The sequence below is a fragment of the Podarcis pityusensis genome, assembly GCF_964106645.2.
Source record: "Podarcis pityusensis genome assembly, chromosome: 14".
Classification (NCBI taxonomy): domain Eukaryota; kingdom Metazoa; phylum Chordata; class Lepidosauria; order Squamata; family Lacertidae; genus Podarcis; species Podarcis pityusensis.
The window spans coordinates 39,121,425-39,140,003 of NC_138039.1; the positions used below are offsets into that span (position 1 = coordinate 39,121,425).

An 18,579-nucleotide genomic window follows, 5' to 3' on the forward strand; every position below is an offset into this window, starting at 1 on the left:
CAGTAGTAGCTTGGTGATGAATAGCCCAATGGTGTACACAATGTGCACTCTATTTGTTGAGCTGGTGCTCTTGTCAAAGAATCAGAATAATTTTTCCCAGGCTAGAAATGAGTCACTTATCAGGACAGATAGTTGACATTTTTAAAAAAGAACTACTCACCATTAGTGTCTCCGGATCGTATTAGTTCACTAAACGTGATGCCCTTGAACATTCCACAACTTCCTCATTAATCTTGTCCTCCATAGCCTTGAAGGCTATAGGCCATGAGATGTTCGATTAGAGGCCATGTTAACAGAAGTCCCAGCTGCTGCCTCAAACAGCGAAAAGTGGTGGCTGTGTTTGTCAGCCGGATGAAAACATGGTCAGACTCCTCATACTTCTGGACTTTTTCGGGAGGAAGAGCCACAGTCCTTTTTTTGTGACAAATATGCATCGGGACAGAGTTCCAGCACTTCCTTTGTTGCTGCCTATGGCAGCCATTTTTGGCGACTGAGTATTTGATTTTTGATTTTTATTGTTATTCATGTTTTTATACTGTATTTTATGCTGCTTTTATAATTAAGTGTTTTAAAGTGTTTTAAATTTGTTGTTAGCCGCCCTGAGCCCGGTTTTTGAACTAGGAAGGGCAGAGTATAAATAAAAACTTATTATTATTATTGTTAAGTTGTGGGTGAACATATCAGCCGACACAGCGATTCTTCAAACAGCTCTTGTTTATTCACAGGCCAGGACAGAACAGAACTGAAGGGTTCAGTCAGCCTGCTTATACAGAGCTCCAGTACAACATAATTGTAACAACTTTCTAAAACTATCCAATCACTGAACGTCACTTTCGATCCCTTATTTGCATAACTATCTACAGTATCCCCCTGCTGGCCCAGGGTGAGAACTTCAGTATATAACAATTATTATTCCATAGCAGTGTCCACGTGCGGCTCACCTTTAGGCTGGACCACCTACAACAAGAGAATATATACAGGGCGGGAAAAGGGGCAGTCCAACAGTAATGGCTCCACTTCGACAAGAAGCTGAGCTTCGGACTCCACTCACCCTTTAAAGGGGAGAGGCGGTCCCAGTTGCAGCCAGGCCTCTGCCCTCACTTGGCCCCTTGACCCATCTGCAGTTGGCTGAGTCCTGGCCAGTTTTCCACGAGACTGACAAGCGTCTGGATGGGGGAGACCTTTTGCCCCCTTTTGACCACATGGGAGGACCCCACTCCATCCCCAAGACATCTGGCTTGCTGTGCCAGGCAGAAAAGGGTAATACGGATTGCGTATACAGTGGTACCTTGGTTTACGAACTTAATCCATTCCGGAAGTCCGTCCTTAAACCAAAGCATTCTTAAACCAAGGCGTGCTTTCCCATAGCAGCGGGGGGCTCAATTTACAAATGGAACACACTCAACAGGAAGCAGAACATGTTCTGCTTCCAAGGCAAAGTTCACAAACCAAAACCCCTTCTGGGTTTGCAGCATTCTTAATCCAAGTTGTTCATAAACTAAGCTGTTCTTAAACCAGGGTACCACTGTATAATGCCAATCCTGGACTGGGCTGCCGTGGCTGCCAATTAGTTTCTGGGCCCAATTCAAAGTGCTGGTTCTGACCTATAAAGCCTTAAATGGCTCAGGGCTGCAATACCTCAAGGAATGCTTGTCCTCTTATGAACTGGCCCGGACCCGGCAATATTATTATTATTATTATTATTATTATTATTATGCAGCCACTCTGGGCAATTTCCCACAAATTAAAACACAGTATAAAAAACTTCTCCATACTGGACGGCCTTCAGATGTCTTCTACAACTCAGATAGTTTATTTCCTTGACATCTGATGGGAGGGCGTTCCACAGGGCGGGCGCCACTACCGAGAAGGCCCTCTGTCTGGTTCCCTGTCGCCTCACTTCTCGCAGTGAAGGAACCACCAGAAGGCCCTCGGAGTTGAATCTCAGTGTCTGGGCTGAATGATGGGGGTGGAGATGCTCCTTCAGGTATATACGGCCAAAGCCGTTTAGGACTTTAAAATCATCACTGGAGGCAATTCTTCGTGTACCACCTCCACAAGAGGTCCGGAGGTCAGCAACACGAGAATGGGCCTTTTTCTGATGTGGCTCCCCACTTGTGGAATGCTCTCCCTGGCAAGGCTCGCCATCTATGGACTTTTAATCGGGGGGGGGGGGGTTGCTATTGTTTTTACTTGCTATTATAGTATGTATTTTTGTTTGGGTATTTTAATATTGTAACCCGCCCTGTGATATTTGGATGAACGGTGGTACGGAAAATAAATACAGTTTCATTGTTGCGTAATTTAGCTACTTCTGACAGATCCTCAGCATAGTTTGCTACAGTTGTGGACATCTTCCTAAGAATCGATGCAGTGTCCTTCAGTTTGCCCCCTGTCAAAGAGAACCTTGGGGAAAATAACCATTGTTCACAGGAAACTTTGCTGCGGGTGCATGGAGCATGCTTTGAATCTGGTTCGGTCTGAAATGTAGCATTCTTTCCATCTATATTTTCAATAAGTGGTTGTTCCAGTTCTTGCGATCTGCAATAATTTTGTAATTGTCTGGAGAGCAGATCTGTATTCCCCCCCCCCCAAAGCGTTTGATTTAAATATTAGGCACTTAACCACCCACCCACCCACCTATGTTCAGCAGTTTTCTTCCTTTGATATTAACAATGTAGATAAAGCAACCTTTGGGTCCCCTCACCGCACCCCTGCTTCTATAACTGAAACTAAATCAGGCTGTGAATTAGTTCTTCCAAATGGATCCTTTGTACTTTCCCAAGTATGTCTGCACAATTGTGGATTGTTGCTTTTCGTTTGAGGTTCCTGGGGTGCCCTGCAGCAGAATCCTATACATGTCTATTCAAAATTGGGTCCCACTCAGTTCAGTGGGGCTTACTCCAAGGAAACTCTTTCTCCTCAAGTACCCTGAACAGTTCTGCAAGAAGGTCAATGATGAACATCCATGTGAATAAATCCAAAAGACAAAATTGGAACCTCAAGTAAAGACTATGGGTTGGATCTACTCCTGGGTAGTTCCACTTGGATCCCTAATGGGACCCAAGTTATGATGATTAAGTAGTTCAATGGGACTTAATTTCAACTGGCTTAGTCTGGAGGGTCTAGCCTAATACTGCTTTCTCTGCAAGTGTGTCACAGAACCTAAAGAAGCCCAAATTGAAGGCCAAGCCACTCAAGGACCTAGTTCACATGTCACAACAAACCATATTTAATGGTTTACCATGCATGCACCTGTCTCACTGCTTTGCACTAATGTGTGGAAGAAAGAAACCCTGGTCCCCAGCTTAGTGTTACGCCCAAACCAGGGATCATGGTTTATTTCATTCAAACAAACTAGAGCAAACCTTGGCTGCAGACCATGGTTTGTTTTGTTGCTGGACAGACTGGGATCCCCAGTTTGAACATAGCGCTAAGCCAGGCATAATTCTTTCATTCCTCCAGGCAGGAGTAGGGAAGAGCAAAGGTGAGAAGATCAGAGCATTGACCATAAACCATTAATTGTGGCTTATGAATGGGGCCAATGTTGTTGTTTTTTTCTACTGTATTTTAGGGCTATGTAAATTGGACGCGGGTGGCGCTGTGGTCTAAACCACAGAGCCTAGGGCTTGCCAATCAGAAGGTCGGCGGTTCGAATCCCCGCAATGGGGTGAGCTCCTGTTGTTCAGTCCCAACTCCTGCCAACCTAGCAGTTCGAAAGCACGTCAAGTGCAAGTAGATAAATAGGTACCACTGCGGTGGGAAGGCAAACGGCGTTTCCGTGCGCTGCTCTGGTTCGCCAGAAGCAGCTTAGTCATGCTGGCCACATGACCCGGAAGCTGTCTGCGGACAAACACCGGCTCCCTTGGCCTATAGAGCGAGATGAGCGCCACAACCCCAGAGTCGTCCGCGACTGGACCTAATGGTCAGGGGTACCTTTACCTTTAAATTGGCAGAGTGAGAGACTAAACAGTCAGCTGTGAACCTCCCAGTCTTTTCCCAGGCTGCAAAGAATAGTCCTTTGCTCAGTTCGTTCTCTGTTCCCCTTGGACTAAGCTTACCATATGGGTACCTTGCAGCTCACACTCTTTCAATCCTCTGCATTTTCCTTTGACCGGTCCCTTTCTGAAATTCCCTGAAAGATTCCCCATGCCACCTCCATAAGAAAATAGGCACAAAGCAGAGTTCTAGAGCAAATGCATGCACAGACATAATGCACCTTCTCTGCTTCCATTAAATTATTTTGACTTGCTCAGGAGAAGTGGTCTTTGTTCTGTAATTAAATATCTATAAGGAAAGGCTGCCTTGAACCCAGGTCCGAACCCAACATTCTGCTATGCCACACTGGTTCTTAGGCCACACTGTAGATTTTCAGCACTATTCTAGTACTTTATCAAGCATGGGTTCCTATGAAGAATCCTGGGAACTGTAGTTTAAGTGTGCTGAGAGTTGTTAGTAGAACCCTATTCCCCTAGTGGAGCTACAGTTCCCGAAATTCTCTGGGAAGAGGTGCTCTTGTTAAACCACTCTGAAAATTGCAGCTCTGCCAGGGGAACCGGGGTTTCCTAACAACTCTCAGCACCCTTAAACTACAGTTCCCAGGATTCTTTGCAGGAAGCCACAGCTGTTTAAGTTGTTATGCTACTTTAAATGTATATAGTGCAGATATGGCTGTACTCCCAGCACTGCTGATGGGAAAACGTCCATCGCCACCACTCCCAGCTTTGGAGCTGTAGGGCAGGCTGTGTGGTACGTGCAGTTCAATCCTCCCAGTACTTCCTCTCCACTCCCTGCCCCTTAGCACCTGCCATCTGAAGCAGCTGCTTCACTTGGCCTAATGATAGGGTTGGCCGTGTCAGCGCTCCTGCAAGAGTCTGAAGCTGCCCTGGAAACATATATGGCCAAAGGGGAGGGAGTCATAGCTCAGGGACAGAGCACATGCTTTTCATGCCGAAAATGCTTTGTATGTTCAGTCTCATGTATCTCAAGCTGTCAGGGCATGCGCAGAAGTGATTTCCGATATCTGTGTGTACAGATGAGATTTCCAGTGCCGCTCAGCGAGTCCCCGCGCTGTGCTGGTTTAGCATAGCGCAGAGGGGACTCACCAAGTGGGCGGCTCGGTTCGGGGGTGGCTCATGGGCCGGTAAAACGGTCTTCATGGGCCAGATCCAGCCCATGGGCCACACGTTGCTGACCCCTGTCCTAGAGTAACTGTGAAATAACTTCAAAAAGTAGGTGGTGTAATAACTGTAGTGATGGTGTAATAGCATCAGAAATTTGTGATAAACTTGTAAGGATGATGTGCTCTGCTGTTATCACCATTGTTTATATTGCTCCACACTGTACATTTAAATAGCATTCAGAGTGCATGGTTTTCCCCAAATAATCATGGGAACTATAGCTTGTAACCATGCTGGGAATTGTAGCTCTTTGAGGGGTAAACTACAGTTCCTACGATTCTTTGGGGGAAGTCGTGACCGTTAAGGTGGTAAAAAGGTGTTTTAAATACATGGTGTAGATGTAACTTAAAGAGATGCCCCACAATCCACAAATAACAAACTTTTGTCAATGTGGATTGCTGTGAATTAATTAAAGCAGCAATTTCTAGATTTATTTATTTTTAAACAGAGAGAAGCCCACCACTGTTGATCCCTCCAGCTTAGTCAGAAATTATTCTTCTGACTGAGCCTTAGTTTACCATTCGGGAAGAAGTAAATTACAGTAGTAATGACATGCTGGTCCACAGGAATGAGAAGGAGGATGCGGCAATAACTGTTAATTGGACTTCAGTGTCATTTATGAATGTGCCTGCATGGGATTGCAATGAAGTTCAAAGGTTTTGCAAACAGTTTTTGATATAGGCTCATCTTCTTAAAGCTGTAGCTTTCCCTGCTGGCTTGCATCATTAAATCCCACACAAAGCAAGAATCATAAAAATTTCATGCAGGCTAAATGTCAAAATCTGTGGAAGACTTATGCAAGATGGAAACATGTGATTCTGTCTGGTCTTGCATTTTTTAAAGGGGGTGGATTCCTTATCCAGATCAGGATTCTGAGACCCTAAGCATTGCAGGGATAATATTATCTTATTTTATTTAATGAGAATTGTGCAACCTTAAGGTAAGTTGTACAATAGGACATGCATTAGTTAGGCTTGTTGGATTACAGTGGGATGACAATAATGAAATAATGGATCTGTATTCTTGTTGCTCCCTAAACCCAGCAATAAATTTTCAACATTTAACAGCCTCACATCCATTATTTTTATGATGTCTGAGGCCAGAGGTTACTGTAAGGCTGACAGCCAAATTACATTCATGGTCAGCTGCAAGAATTTATTAAGGCGCTTTCCTCACATACACACATACCTCAAATGTGCTCTCAAATGATTATTTGTCATTACCTGTCACTCCTGCCTCCGCCTCAAACCATCACAGACATTTCTCTTTCATTAAATTGACGTTTCAAGATCAGAATTGGGAGTGGACACCACACCCAAGGGTGGGAGCAGGAAATTCCCCTTCTATTCCCCATCTTATTTGAACCTTTAATTTTCCCCTTGTCGGATTGAATGGGCGGTGGTCTTTAGATCAGGGAAATAGCTCAGGGGGAGTATGAACCACAGCTTATCACAGCATTGTTGCATCAATCAAATGTGGACACCCTCCCCCAACCTGTTAAGAGAAAGGGAGGGAAGGACAGTTCTAAATTAGGTTGCATTGCATGTATGGAGAGTTTTAGAATCAGTTTTAAGACAGTGTTTTTGAATTGACTGTGTTTTAATGATGCAGTACATTGCTCTGAGCTCCCCGCTGGACACAAGGATGGTATAGGAAACAAATAAATAGATATATAGATATATTATCTTGCATCCTGTGTGATTTGACTCTAATTTTGACCTTCTATAAATCAGAATTAGCCAAGTTTGCAACTAATCTGTAGGGAAAGGAGATCTGCCAGTGTGCAGTGTTACACAACTGGAGCTCTGATTCAGGCTCTCAGGATCCAGATGTTAATTGTGTGCTTTCTGCAATCGTCTCCGGGCCACATTTAAATGTTATCTTAATTATGCAGCTTGCAGCTATATATCTTTTTGCGTACCTTTTGTTGTTGCTGCTGTATTTTTTTCGCTTCTCCTTTTTTATATCTTAATTCATTTGTAACTGAATACCAATAACATGCAAATTAAATATATATATTAACAGGCATAGGAGAGCCTGATTTTTACTGGCCTGAGGTTCCCCACCAGCACCTCATTGTATAGAAACAAAACTAGAACCCCTCCACCTCAATTTCTGATTCTTTTGGATGCCCCCAGAGGAAAACCTTAAAGCTCCCTTTTCTCTATGCCAGGGACGTCCAGCAGGTAGATAATGATCTACTGGTGGATCATGGGGGGTATGTTGTAGATTTCGGTAGATCGCGGAAACCCCACCCCCATCCCAAATATATATATTTTTAAATAAAAGCTCAACAACTTTGGTAGATCACTGCCAGTTATTTTATAGTGTGAGTAGATCTCAGTCTCTTGAAAGTTGAACACGCCTGCTCTATGGACCTTCATAATTCATTCAGGCTAATTTAAAATCAGTTAGAGTAAGCTGTTATTTGCGGCTGTCCTAATGTAACACTTTGCTTATGTGTTTATGTTCAGTTTGCCGAGAAATTTCAAGAGGTGAAAGAAGCTGCCAGACTGGCAAGAGACCGGTCTCAAGAAAAAACAGAGACTTCTAGCAATCATTCCCAAGTAAGTGATTTATCTGAATGTGGAATATGGGAACGTGGTCTCGTTGATTTGAAAATGGATTTTGTGAAAGAGAAGAGCAGTTGAAAATGCTACCCAGGGTCAGCTTCAGGTGAGCGTTAGCAAAGAAATAAAGTATTTTAACAGCAGCAACAAAAATGATTCTTGGCGATTGCTTTTGGTGGATCTGCTTACTTGCTTGAGACCTAATGGCCCAGGCTGATGGCAGATGCCACATACAACAGATGAGCTGAGAAAGCTGTTCCTGGACTGTACGACTTCTGACCTTAGGTAAAGGGAGTCACATGTTTGGCACGTTATCCTTAAAAAAGGCATCTCCAGAGCTCCCTTCATTTGCACTCATAGCAGGGAGAATTCAGAGATGCGGGATCTTTTTTTCTGTTTTGCTAGAATGTCAAGGTCTGCAAGCAAGAGCCAGTCACAAAATGGTGAAGCCAGTTTTACCTGCACACTGGAATGCATCCTGTATTCTACCTGTAAGTTTCCAGGCATCAGTGCTTCTAACACTCCAAAACTGGCCCACATTGCTGAATGAAGACATATGGCAGCCAATTAGTACTCTCATTTGACAAGCAAGGGACACGGATGTTAAGAGAGAAGCAATTAAGACCAGCCATGACAGAAATTTTTTTTTATTTGAATTTTTACTTTAACTTGTTAAAGCATTGGTAGGCAGAGACAACTGGAAATCTACTGCAAATCACTTAGAAATCTACCAGTAGATCTGAATCTACCTTCGGCCTGCCCCTGAGATAGAAATTTTTGCATCTTAAGGAGAAGAGTTTGGGCCTAGCCATCTCCCAGCCTGGCTTGAAAATCTTTGCGTACGGGGAATTTTCCAATAGCATTCAAAGCTGAGGTGATACAGTCCAGGAACAATTTTGCCAAGTGATCCGATTGCGTTGACCCGCCCTCTGAAATACAATGACCATCCTTTCTTGCAGAAGGTGTTCCCTCTGGGTCGTTTGGAAGATGGTGGGGGCGCCTGCGGGGGTTCTGCGTTGTAGCACGTTGAGAAGCAGCAGGCCTTTATCGTAACAATTTTTTTGGTTTGCGGAATGCCTTGTGCAGGAATCAGGCCGCGAAACTCCGTGTTCTACTCGGGCGTCCAGCGTCAATGGGACGGACGATGAGAAGGCATCGCATGGTGGTCCCTCAGATGCACAACTGAAAACAGAGAATGACAAACTGAAACTTGCCTTAGCCCAGAGGTGAAGCTGCTTTCATGACTACATTATTGTTGGCTATTTGTTGGTCACTGCATTCCCAGGCCAAAAGAAGTGCCCATGCTCTTTAGTGGGAGAGTACTGTATTTTTTGCTCTATAAGACTCACTTTTTCCCTCCTAAAAAGTAAGGGGAAATGTGTGTGCGTCTTATGGAGCGAATGCAGGCTGCGCAGCTATCCCAGAAGCCGGAACAGCAAGAGGGATTGCTGCTTTCATTGCGTAGCGATCCCTCTTGCTGTTCTGGCTTCTGAGATTCAGAATATTTTTTTTCTTGTTTTCCTCCTCCAAAAACTAGGTGTGTCTTGTGGTCTGGTGTGTCTTATAGAGCGAAAAATATGGTACTTCTTTTGTACTAACAGTGGGGGCTGGGCTATTAGGACGGATGGAGCACTCCCCAAACAACCTCAGTCTGCCCTCAGCCAGTCACTGCCTACTTACAGTCAGGGAAGTGGCTGCGCTCTGGCTCCCCCTACTGTTGGTCCTCCCTGCTTTCCACCCTGTCTGTCCCAATTAGCACCAACGGCCACTTCTTGGGGCAGATCCACACCACATTTAAAGCACAACCCCCCCCCCCCGAATCATGGGAACTGTAGTTTCCCCTAACAGAACTACAATTCCCAACACCCTCAACAACACAGAGTTCCCAAGTTTCTTTGTGGGAAGTCATTTGCTTTAAATGCATGGTTAGATAGCAAGCAGGAGTTGAGAGCTAACTTTATCCTATGGGGGTTGGGGGGTTCTGATTTGACTTTGAAACTCCCTGCTGAGACCACTCGTCTAGTTCTCTTGTTGATATTCTTCTGCCAGGAGGCAAAAAACCTCTTTATTTAAACAGGTGTTTGGCCCACCAAGCTGATTGTTTTTTCTTGCTTCGCTGTGTTTTAATCCATTTTTAATTTAATTATGTCTTTAACAGGCTGCTCTTTTAAATCTGATACAACTTGCTTTTTTATATGGTTTTTATTATGATATTTTCTATTTCTTAAGTGGATTGGTCATTTTCTGATCTGGACACCAGTAACTGTGACATGTTATAAACTTAGCTCTGCAATTCACATAATACAAGCATGTCTTACAAACATGTTGGGATAAAGTCATGCCACATTATTACTGCGGTAGCAGCACTGTATTAATATAGGTATCAGGGTAAGTGTCCAAGCCCTCTAAGCATAGCAATTACCCAAGGTATAAACCTGACAGGGAGTGTTTTTTGGAGGAACCATATAAAAAACCAAATTCACAGTAAAGTGAAGCTTAGGGTGATACGCAGTTAGAACTAGTAACTTCTTAAACCTACTACCACCCTCTTGTTTTTCAAATTGTCAGCTGAAAAATAAAATAAAATCCCACCACCATCCCAACTGTCAGTTATCCCACTTTCCCTCCAAGGAGCTTGAGGTGACACATGAGGTTCTCTTCCTCTCAGTTTCATCCTCACAGCAACCCCATGAAATGGGTTAGGCTGAGAGACTATGACAGGCCCAAGGTCAACCATAGAGCTTTTTGGCTGTATGGAGCTTTGAACCTTGGTGTCCCAGGTCCCAGCCCAATCCCCTAACCACTACATCACACTGGCTCACTCAATAATAATAATAATAATAATAATAATAATAATAATAATAATTTATTCCCCAGCCACTCTGGGCAGCTTCCAACAAAATATTAAAATACAATAATTAATAAATATTAAAAGCTTCCCTAAACAGGGCTGCCTTCAGATGTCTTCTAAAAGTCTGGTAGTTTTTTTCCTCTTTGACATCTGGTGGGAGGGCTTTCCACAGGGCGGGTGCCACTACTAAGAAGGCCCTCTGCCTGGTTCCCTGTAACTTGGCTTCTCGCAGCGAGGGAACCACCAGAAGGCCTTCGGCGCTGGACCTCAGTGTCCGGGCAGAACGATGGGGTGGAGATGCTCCTTCAGGTATACTGGGCCGAGGCTCTTTAGGGCTTTAAAGGTCAGTACCAACACTTTGAATTGTGCCTGGAAACGTACTGGGAGTCAATGTAGGTCTTTCAGGACCAGTGTTATGTTGTCTCGGCGGCCGCTTCCAGTCCATGCTCCTTTCAACTCCATGCTCTTGACTTAAGCATTCCCTACAGTGGTGCGCAGTGTTGTTGAACTCCAGTTCCCACAATCCTGACCACTGCCCATCCTTGCTGAGACTGATGCGAGTTGGGAGCTGGGAACATCTGGAGGTTCCCCATGTGGCAATCTCCTCCCCTGCCCTTTTAAACACAGGCCCACCCAAACATGGTCAAACCTGTTGAAAGCCAAAATCAAATAAGTAGGAGGTCTATTGTGATCCACCAATACTAGAGCAATACAAATAGTGCTCTGTGCATGAGAGAGAGACAGAGAGAAGCTTTTGGGTCACTTTGTGTGCCTTGTTTTGTTTCGCTAAGAGGCTTTATACCTTTATGCTGTTTAAAGAGGATAAGAGAAGTTTCACCACGCCACATGTATTTGTCCTGCTGGAAGGATTTAAAACAATACCGATACTGTTCTTGGACACTGTTACGCCCTCAGATGTATTTATGATATTGACGAGAGAGGTGTTTAACAGTCAGCCTTCCATGAGAGAGATTTTCTAGTATTAAGAACAAAAGACTTCCATGAGAGAGATTTTCTAGTATTAACAACAAAAGAAGAGCGTAGGGCCATTTACTCTAGCACCCTGCCGCCACAAAGTAGGTGTGCAAAGTGTGGCCAGTCCAGTAAATTACCCATGTGAAAGCAGCCAAAATGGCACGTGTTTTCTCTTTAGGAAACTCCCTGGTTCCACAACTGCCCAAAATAAATGGGTTTGAGTAACCCAGTTACATTTGCAGTTTGGGAATATGCTTGGAAGGCTGGACATAGCAAATGGATATAAATTTACAAGGTGACAGTGGGAATTGAGAAAGTATGGATATTTCACAATGACAGAGCTTACGAGTTATATAAGGATGCAAGAAGGGAGACAAAAAAAATACAGTCTTTTTGCAGAACTGGAATAGGTTTGTAGAAGATTAGCATAATAAGGCACACAATTCATGAGGTATAAAGTTTTTTATTTGACCTGCTGTAACAATAAATATGAATATGAGTAATATTCACCAAATATGAAGTTATTATACCATGAACACAGCTGTTGTATTGTAGTAAACTTGAATGGTGTGTGGGTGTGGGTGTGGGTGTGGGTGTGGGTGGGTGTGTGTGTGTGTGTGTGAGAGAGAGAGAGAGAGAGAGAGAGAGAGAGAGAGAGAGAGAACTGGAATATGTGTGTGTGATTAATCTTAAAAAATGCTTAATCCATCCCTGTTAATCAGGATTATGTATATTTCAAACTACTTTCCCCCTCCCAGTTCTGAGGTGTTTTATATGCCACATAATGAGTGCCTCTTATCTGGTCTATAGAAAAAACTATAGAGAAATCTCCAATGTTTGTGTGATTCCCCACCCCCTCTCTTTCTTTTAGCTCCTCCAATGTAAAGAAATGGGAAACGGAACTGCACAGTCTTAGGGAGAGCAATGCCAGACTGACTTCTGCACTCCAAGAATCTGCAGCCAGCATAGAACACTGGAAGAAGCAGTTTTCCATTTGCAAAGATGAGAACGATCAACTTAGGAGCAAGGTATTGAATGCAGCAAATTGAAACGGTGGTGCTTTACTAATTTTATTAGTCAGAAAACATGCCACTGTGCTGTAAGGATTAGATGAGGAGTGAGGAAACTTCTCCAACCCTGAGGGCTGCATTTCCTTTTGGGAAACCTTCTCTTCTGAATGATGGTTTGGGCAATTTACAGAGGCAAAGCTTCAATGGTACCCTGGACAGCTCCAGGCAGGGCTCAGGGCGAAGGTTCCAGAAGAGGAGAGCTAAGATGTTGCTCCAGCAGCAGCAGCAGCAGCAGCAGCAGCAGCAGCAGCAGCTAGTCAGGGGTGTGGATTGAGGAGGGGTCATGTCCAAGGGAGGAGCCCATGGACCTGAGAGCCACCATCTCTGGATTGGAGTATTGGACAAGAACTGCAGGGTTCTGAGGGTTCCTTGGGAAGAGAGGTTTATTGTTAAACCATTCAGGGAACTACAGTGGAGCCTCTAGTTACGTACCGCTCTGGATACGTATCTTTCAGGTTACGAACGCGACAAACCTAGAAGTGCCACGCACGCGCATGGGCAGAAGCACTCAATTGCGCCGTGTGCATGTGCAGAAGTGGCGCCTCTGCCAATGGACTTTTCGGGTTGCAGACAGACCCCCGGAACGAATTCCATTCGTATCTGGAGTGTCCACTGTATAGCTCTGTGAGAAGAACAGGAGTCTTAAGCATTTGTGGTAGCAAATAAATTGGTTCTTACTCCGGGATGAATATTTTAGTATCTATACTTAATAGCTAGCCTATGGATCCTGGTCCATAACACACCTTGGAGGTAGATCCATTTATTTCACTTATGTAATGCATTGGCAACTTGCAAAAATTAAATTTGAGAACTTAAAATGCATTTTAGGCAATATAGAAATCCTGGTGCTCCTTCATGCGTACCTAGCTGTGCTGAGTTGCCCTGGGATAGTCCAAAAATTGCTGGAGGGAGAGGTCAAGGCACAATCATTCCTGTCTACTAAAAACTGCTTTGCCCAATATTAGATGTACCGGATGTAAATGTCAGGGGAGAATAACAAAAAGGTGTAAACTTTGGAGCAGTCCAGGAATAGTAGTGTGCACTGCCACTAAATAATATGGTGCAGTATTTCACTGTTACCGTATTTTTCGCTCTATAAGACGCACCAGACCATAAGACGCATCTAGTTCTTGGAGGAGAGAAAAAAAATATTCTGAATCTCAGAAGCCAGAACAGCAAGAGGGATCACTGCACAGTGAAAGCAGCGATCCCTCTTGCTGTTCTGGCTTCTGGGATAGCTGTGCAGCCTGCATTCGCTCCATAAGACGCACACACATTTCCCCTTACTTTTCAGGAGGGGGAAAGTGAGTCTTATAGAGCAAAAAATACGGCAATAGACCCACACACTCCTGGCAGAAGTTTATTGACAGCAGGGTTTTTGGGTTTCCATCAATGCTACTTGTAGCAAGAATCCCACAGCACTGAACTTGATTTGTGGGGAAAGGCAGCTTTGCTCAGTGCTGGGAGAACCATGCAGAAATGAGTTCTTTTTTCCTTCATAAGGACCTGCACCTTGAACACACTGATTGCATTTGGATGATTGCATCTTGGCTTCATAAGCTGACCTATACACAAGCCTTTTTGCTGTAGTTGCAGCCTCTTTGCTTCTCCCTCCAAAGCACATTCAAAGAACACTGTTTCCCTCAAAGAATTCTGGGTGTTGTAGTTTATCCCTCAGAGTTACAATTTCTAGCAACCCTTAACAAACAAGTGCTTTAAATCAGTCTCTAGCTGTTTTTGGATTACAACTCTCATCATCCCTAGCTATCAGGTCAGGGATGATGGGAACTGCAGTCCAAAAAACAGCTAGAGACCCAAGTTTGGTAAAAACTCTGCTCTAGGCCTTCCCCAGCCCCTTCACCAACCTGCTGCTATCTCCTCATTTTCCTGCAACGTTTCCATTATTTAAAAACGTGAAAAGCAAATGATAAGTATTTGTAGTGGATTGGGAACTCAGACTGGCTCCTTTCAACCCTTCTTTAAGATTGATGAACTGGAAGAGCAGTGCAATGAAATAGATAAGGAGAGAGAACGAAATGCGCAGCTGAGCAGGCGCCTCCAGGAATTGGAAACAGAGCTGCAAGACAAGGAGCTGGTATGTAAAACAAAGAATGGTAATGAAGTGCTTAAAGCTGCGGACATGCAGCCGCAACATCTTTGGGGAATCAATCCGCTTCCACAGTACTTGTAAAACAAAAACATAAAAAACCCTAATGCAGATTGCTTTAGAAGCTGAGCAAGCCCTGGAGGCTTTGGGCACAACGACATGACTGATGCTCCAGAAAATGCCATGGGTTCCTAGCAAAACATTAGGCTTTTGTGCTCTGTCTGTTTTACCTTGGGACCTTATTCTCATTTTTTGTGTGTGTTCTGTTTTAATGCAGTAACGAAAGCTGGACAATATTTTAAGTTGGGTAGAATGGTTTTTGTTTTCTAAGTGAGCAAACTGAGCCCTCCTGGGGGAGCTGGGAGGGTTAGATAACCCACAGGGGCAGGTAGAAGTGATGGTTGGCACCCTTCTTAAGGTACGCGTATACTGCAAGCTTCCTCCAAAGAACCCTGGGGATCTGTCCTTTGAGAAATGTGTGAGGAAGGTGTTTTTCTTCTACGCAGAGGAAACCAGAGACACAGTGTGATACAGCGATTAGAGCAGGCGTCAGCAAACTTACCACGCCTCGAGCCGGTGTCTCCAGTGCCAATCGTGTGGAGGGCAGGGGAGCGCGTGCCCATACATGTGAGAACACGCTATTTCCGGTGCCCTTCTGGGTCGGAGGAACACCGGAAATAGCTTGTGCGCATGTGCACGGGCCTCCTCCGACCCAGATGTGCACCGGAAATAACGCTTTTGCATGTGCAAATAACGCTTGTGCATGCGCACAAGCTATTTCCAGTGCTCCTCCGACCTGGAAGTGGGAAGCCACGCAGCGCAGCACCGGTAAAAGCGGGTGGCGGCGGCGAGGGTCACCACGGGCTGGATAAACAAGTCCCTTTGGCCTTATCTGGCCCGCGGGCCTTAGTTTGGTGACCCCTGGATTAGAGTGTCAAACTAGGGACCCGGGAGACCAAATCACCACTTGGCCTTGAAGCTCACTGGGCGGTCTTGGGGCAGTCAATTGCCTCTCAGCCTAACCTACCTCACAGAGTTGTCAAGCTATTGCAATCCAACAGCTACCCAGTGTTGGAAGACGTTTACACAGATCTCTTGAAAGCTGTTGCGCGTTGTATTAAGTCTATACCAAAATTTCCTGCTTGGTTTCAACTCCATCTGCTCATACAAGGGACAAAACAAAAGGAGCATAGAATTGTAGAGTTAGAAGGGATCCCAAGGGCCATCTAGTCCAACCCCCTGCAACACAGGGATCACGTCTAAGGAATCCCTGACAGATGGTCATCCAACTGCTGCTTCAAAACCTCCTATGAAGAAGAGTTGACCACTTTCTGAGGCAGTTTGTTCCACTGTCAAGTAACTCTTACAATCAGAAAGTTCTTCCTAAAGTTTAGTTGGAATCACCTTCCTGGTAATTTTAATCCACTGGTTCGGGTCCTGCCCTCCGGAACAGGAGAAAACAAGCTTCCCCCATCTTCCATGTGACAGCCCTTTAGATATTTGAAGGTGGCTATCCTTTCACCTCTCAGTCTTCTCTTCTAAACATACCCAACTCCCTCAACTGTTCCTCATAAGGCTTGGTTTCCAGCCACTTTATCATCTTGGCTGCCCTCTGCATATGTTTCCCCTTGTCAATATCCTAGATCAGTTGGTAGAGCATGCCCAGAACTAGACACAGTACTCCAGGTGTGGCTTGACCAAGGCAGAATAGAGCAGGGACGCGGGTGGCACTGTGGTCTAAACCACTAAGCCTCTTGGGCTTGCTGATTAGAAGGTCGGGAGTTTGAATCCCCGCAACAAGGTGAGCTCCCATTGCTCTGTCCCAGCTCCTGCCAACCTAGCAGTTCGAAACCACACCAGTGCACGTAGATAAATAGGTACCACTGCAGTGGGAAGGTAAATGCTGTTTCGATGCTCTCTGGTTTCCGTCACAGTGTTCCGTTGTGCCAGAAGTTGTTTTAGTCCTGCTGGTCACATGACCTGGAAAGCTGTCTGTGGACGAACGCCGGCTCCCTCGGCCTGAAAGCGAGATGAGCACCGCAAGCCCATAGTCGCCTTTGACTGGGCTTAACCATCCAGGGGTCCTTTACCTTTACCTTACTCCATGTGCGGCTTGACCAAGGCAAAATAGAGCATTACTAAAAGATACGACCCTTTTCTGTGCTGAAACAAGGCCTAGGCTGAACGCAAGGCATGGCTCATGCTAGGGGCAAGTCAAGGCAAGGTGATGTTTATGCTGGATGCAGGACAAGGTTCTGACTGGATGAAGGTAAGGCGAGGCTCAGGCTTGATGAGGGCAGAGCAGGCTGTAAGGTAGGGCAGTGCTTGTCCTGTACTCTAGGAATCCAGAACTCTGATACAGTGCCACATCCTCAGACCAGAGAGGCTCTGGCCGTACAGGCTCATTGGGAAGCAGCACTTCTGAGGCTGTCCCTGTGCGCCCTTCCCCTTCTTGTTCAGAGTCCTTGACTCTTCCTCACCTGCAGAAGAGGAACCTGACTCCTGGTCCCTGACAGACAATTGCATTGTACTGAATTAACAGCTGTCTGGAAAACTTGTTGGGGCTGTCTCAAATCTATTCCTTCTTGTTTCCCCACCCGCCTCTCCCTGCTTTCAGCAGCTGCAGCTGGGAGGAAGATTGACATCTTAGGATAATGGTGACACAGCGCAAAACACACACACAAAAAAAACCTTCTTGTTGTAGCATTCATATATTCATTGAACTGGAATAAGGGATTAAGGTGGCTTGATGGGGCCGAGGCAGAGACAAAAATAGAGTTTAGTTTTGGAATTTAAAGTTAAAAGGTAAAGGGACCTCTGACCATTAGGTTCAGTCGTGACCGACTGGGGTTGTGGCGCTCATCTCTCTTTATTGGCCGAGGGAGCTGGTGTACAGTTTCCGGGTCATGTGGCCAGCATGACTAAGCCGTTTCTGGCGAACCAGAGCCGCGTACAGAAATGCCGTTTATGTTCCCACCAGAGTGGTACCTATTTATCTACTGCACTTTTTAAATATATTATATTTTTATTAATTTTCAAATACAAAAACAAATTTATACATTCCATACAACTTAATTACATCTTACTTCTCTTTTTGACTTCCCTGAATTTGTCTGCCATTCCTTCCTTTTGTTACCTTTTACACATTTCTGCCCTTTTAACCCTTTCCCCTCACAGAGCTTCCTTGAAACTTACAAACGTAATTTTATTATCACTCAGTTTTTGATAAACTTTTCCCAATCTTCTGTAAATCTTTGAACTCGTCGATTCTGGATCCTTCCTGTCATTCTGTCCAATTCTGCATAATCCATCATTTTAGTTCTCCATTCTTCTATCGTAGGTAATTCCTCCTGTTTCTATTTCTGGGCCATCAATATTCTTGCTGCTCTCACTGCATATAAAAATAACTTCTTTTCTTTCTTATTTATCTCATTACCTGTAATGCCTAGTAAAAATGCTTCTGGTTTCTTAACAAATGTATATTTCAACATTTTCTTCAATTCATTTTAAATCATTTCCCAAATGCATTTTACCTTCTTACATTCCCACCACATATGAAAAAGGTACCTTCTTTTTCTTTACATTTCCAACATTTGTTACTTATCTTATACATTTTTGCTAACTTCACAGGTGTTACATACCATCGGTACATCATTTTCATAACATTTTCTTTTATAACTGTGCATGCAGTGAATCTTAAGCCTTCTTTCCAAAGTCTTTCCCAATCCTCCATTTGTATATTGTGCCCTATATCTTTGGCCCAGTTGATCATAACTGATTTTACCTCCTCATCCTTTGTACACCATTCCAGTAATATCTTATACAT

General features: G+C 44.5%; 2 protein-coding genes across 3 annotated transcripts in view; both read left to right on the plus strand.

Annotated features, from left to right (window-relative positions):
- BNC1 (basonuclin zinc finger protein 1) overlaps positions 1-12,316 on the plus strand; it is a 309,802-nt gene extending 297,486 nt beyond the window's left edge. The window contains exon 6 of one of the 2 annotated variants that reach the window (XR_013979210.1): positions 12,207-12,316. The gene's annotated coding sequence lies outside the window, so the exon portion shown is untranslated. The remainder of the gene's footprint in view (positions 1-12,206) is intronic. The other variant, XR_013979211.1, reaches the window with a different exon arrangement.
- HOMER2 (homer scaffold protein 2) overlaps positions 1-18,579 on the plus strand; it is an 86,098-nt gene that overhangs the window by 51,105 nt on the left and 16,414 nt on the right. The window contains exons 4-7 of the mRNA XM_080980502.1: positions 7,655-7,747; positions 8,837-8,976; positions 12,448-12,604; positions 14,631-14,741. Coding sequence (XP_080836628.1) covers positions 7,655-7,747; positions 8,837-8,976; positions 12,448-12,604; positions 14,631-14,741 — 501 coding nt within the window. The remainder of the gene's footprint in view (positions 1-7,654; positions 7,748-8,836; positions 8,977-12,447; positions 12,605-14,630; positions 14,742-18,579) is intronic.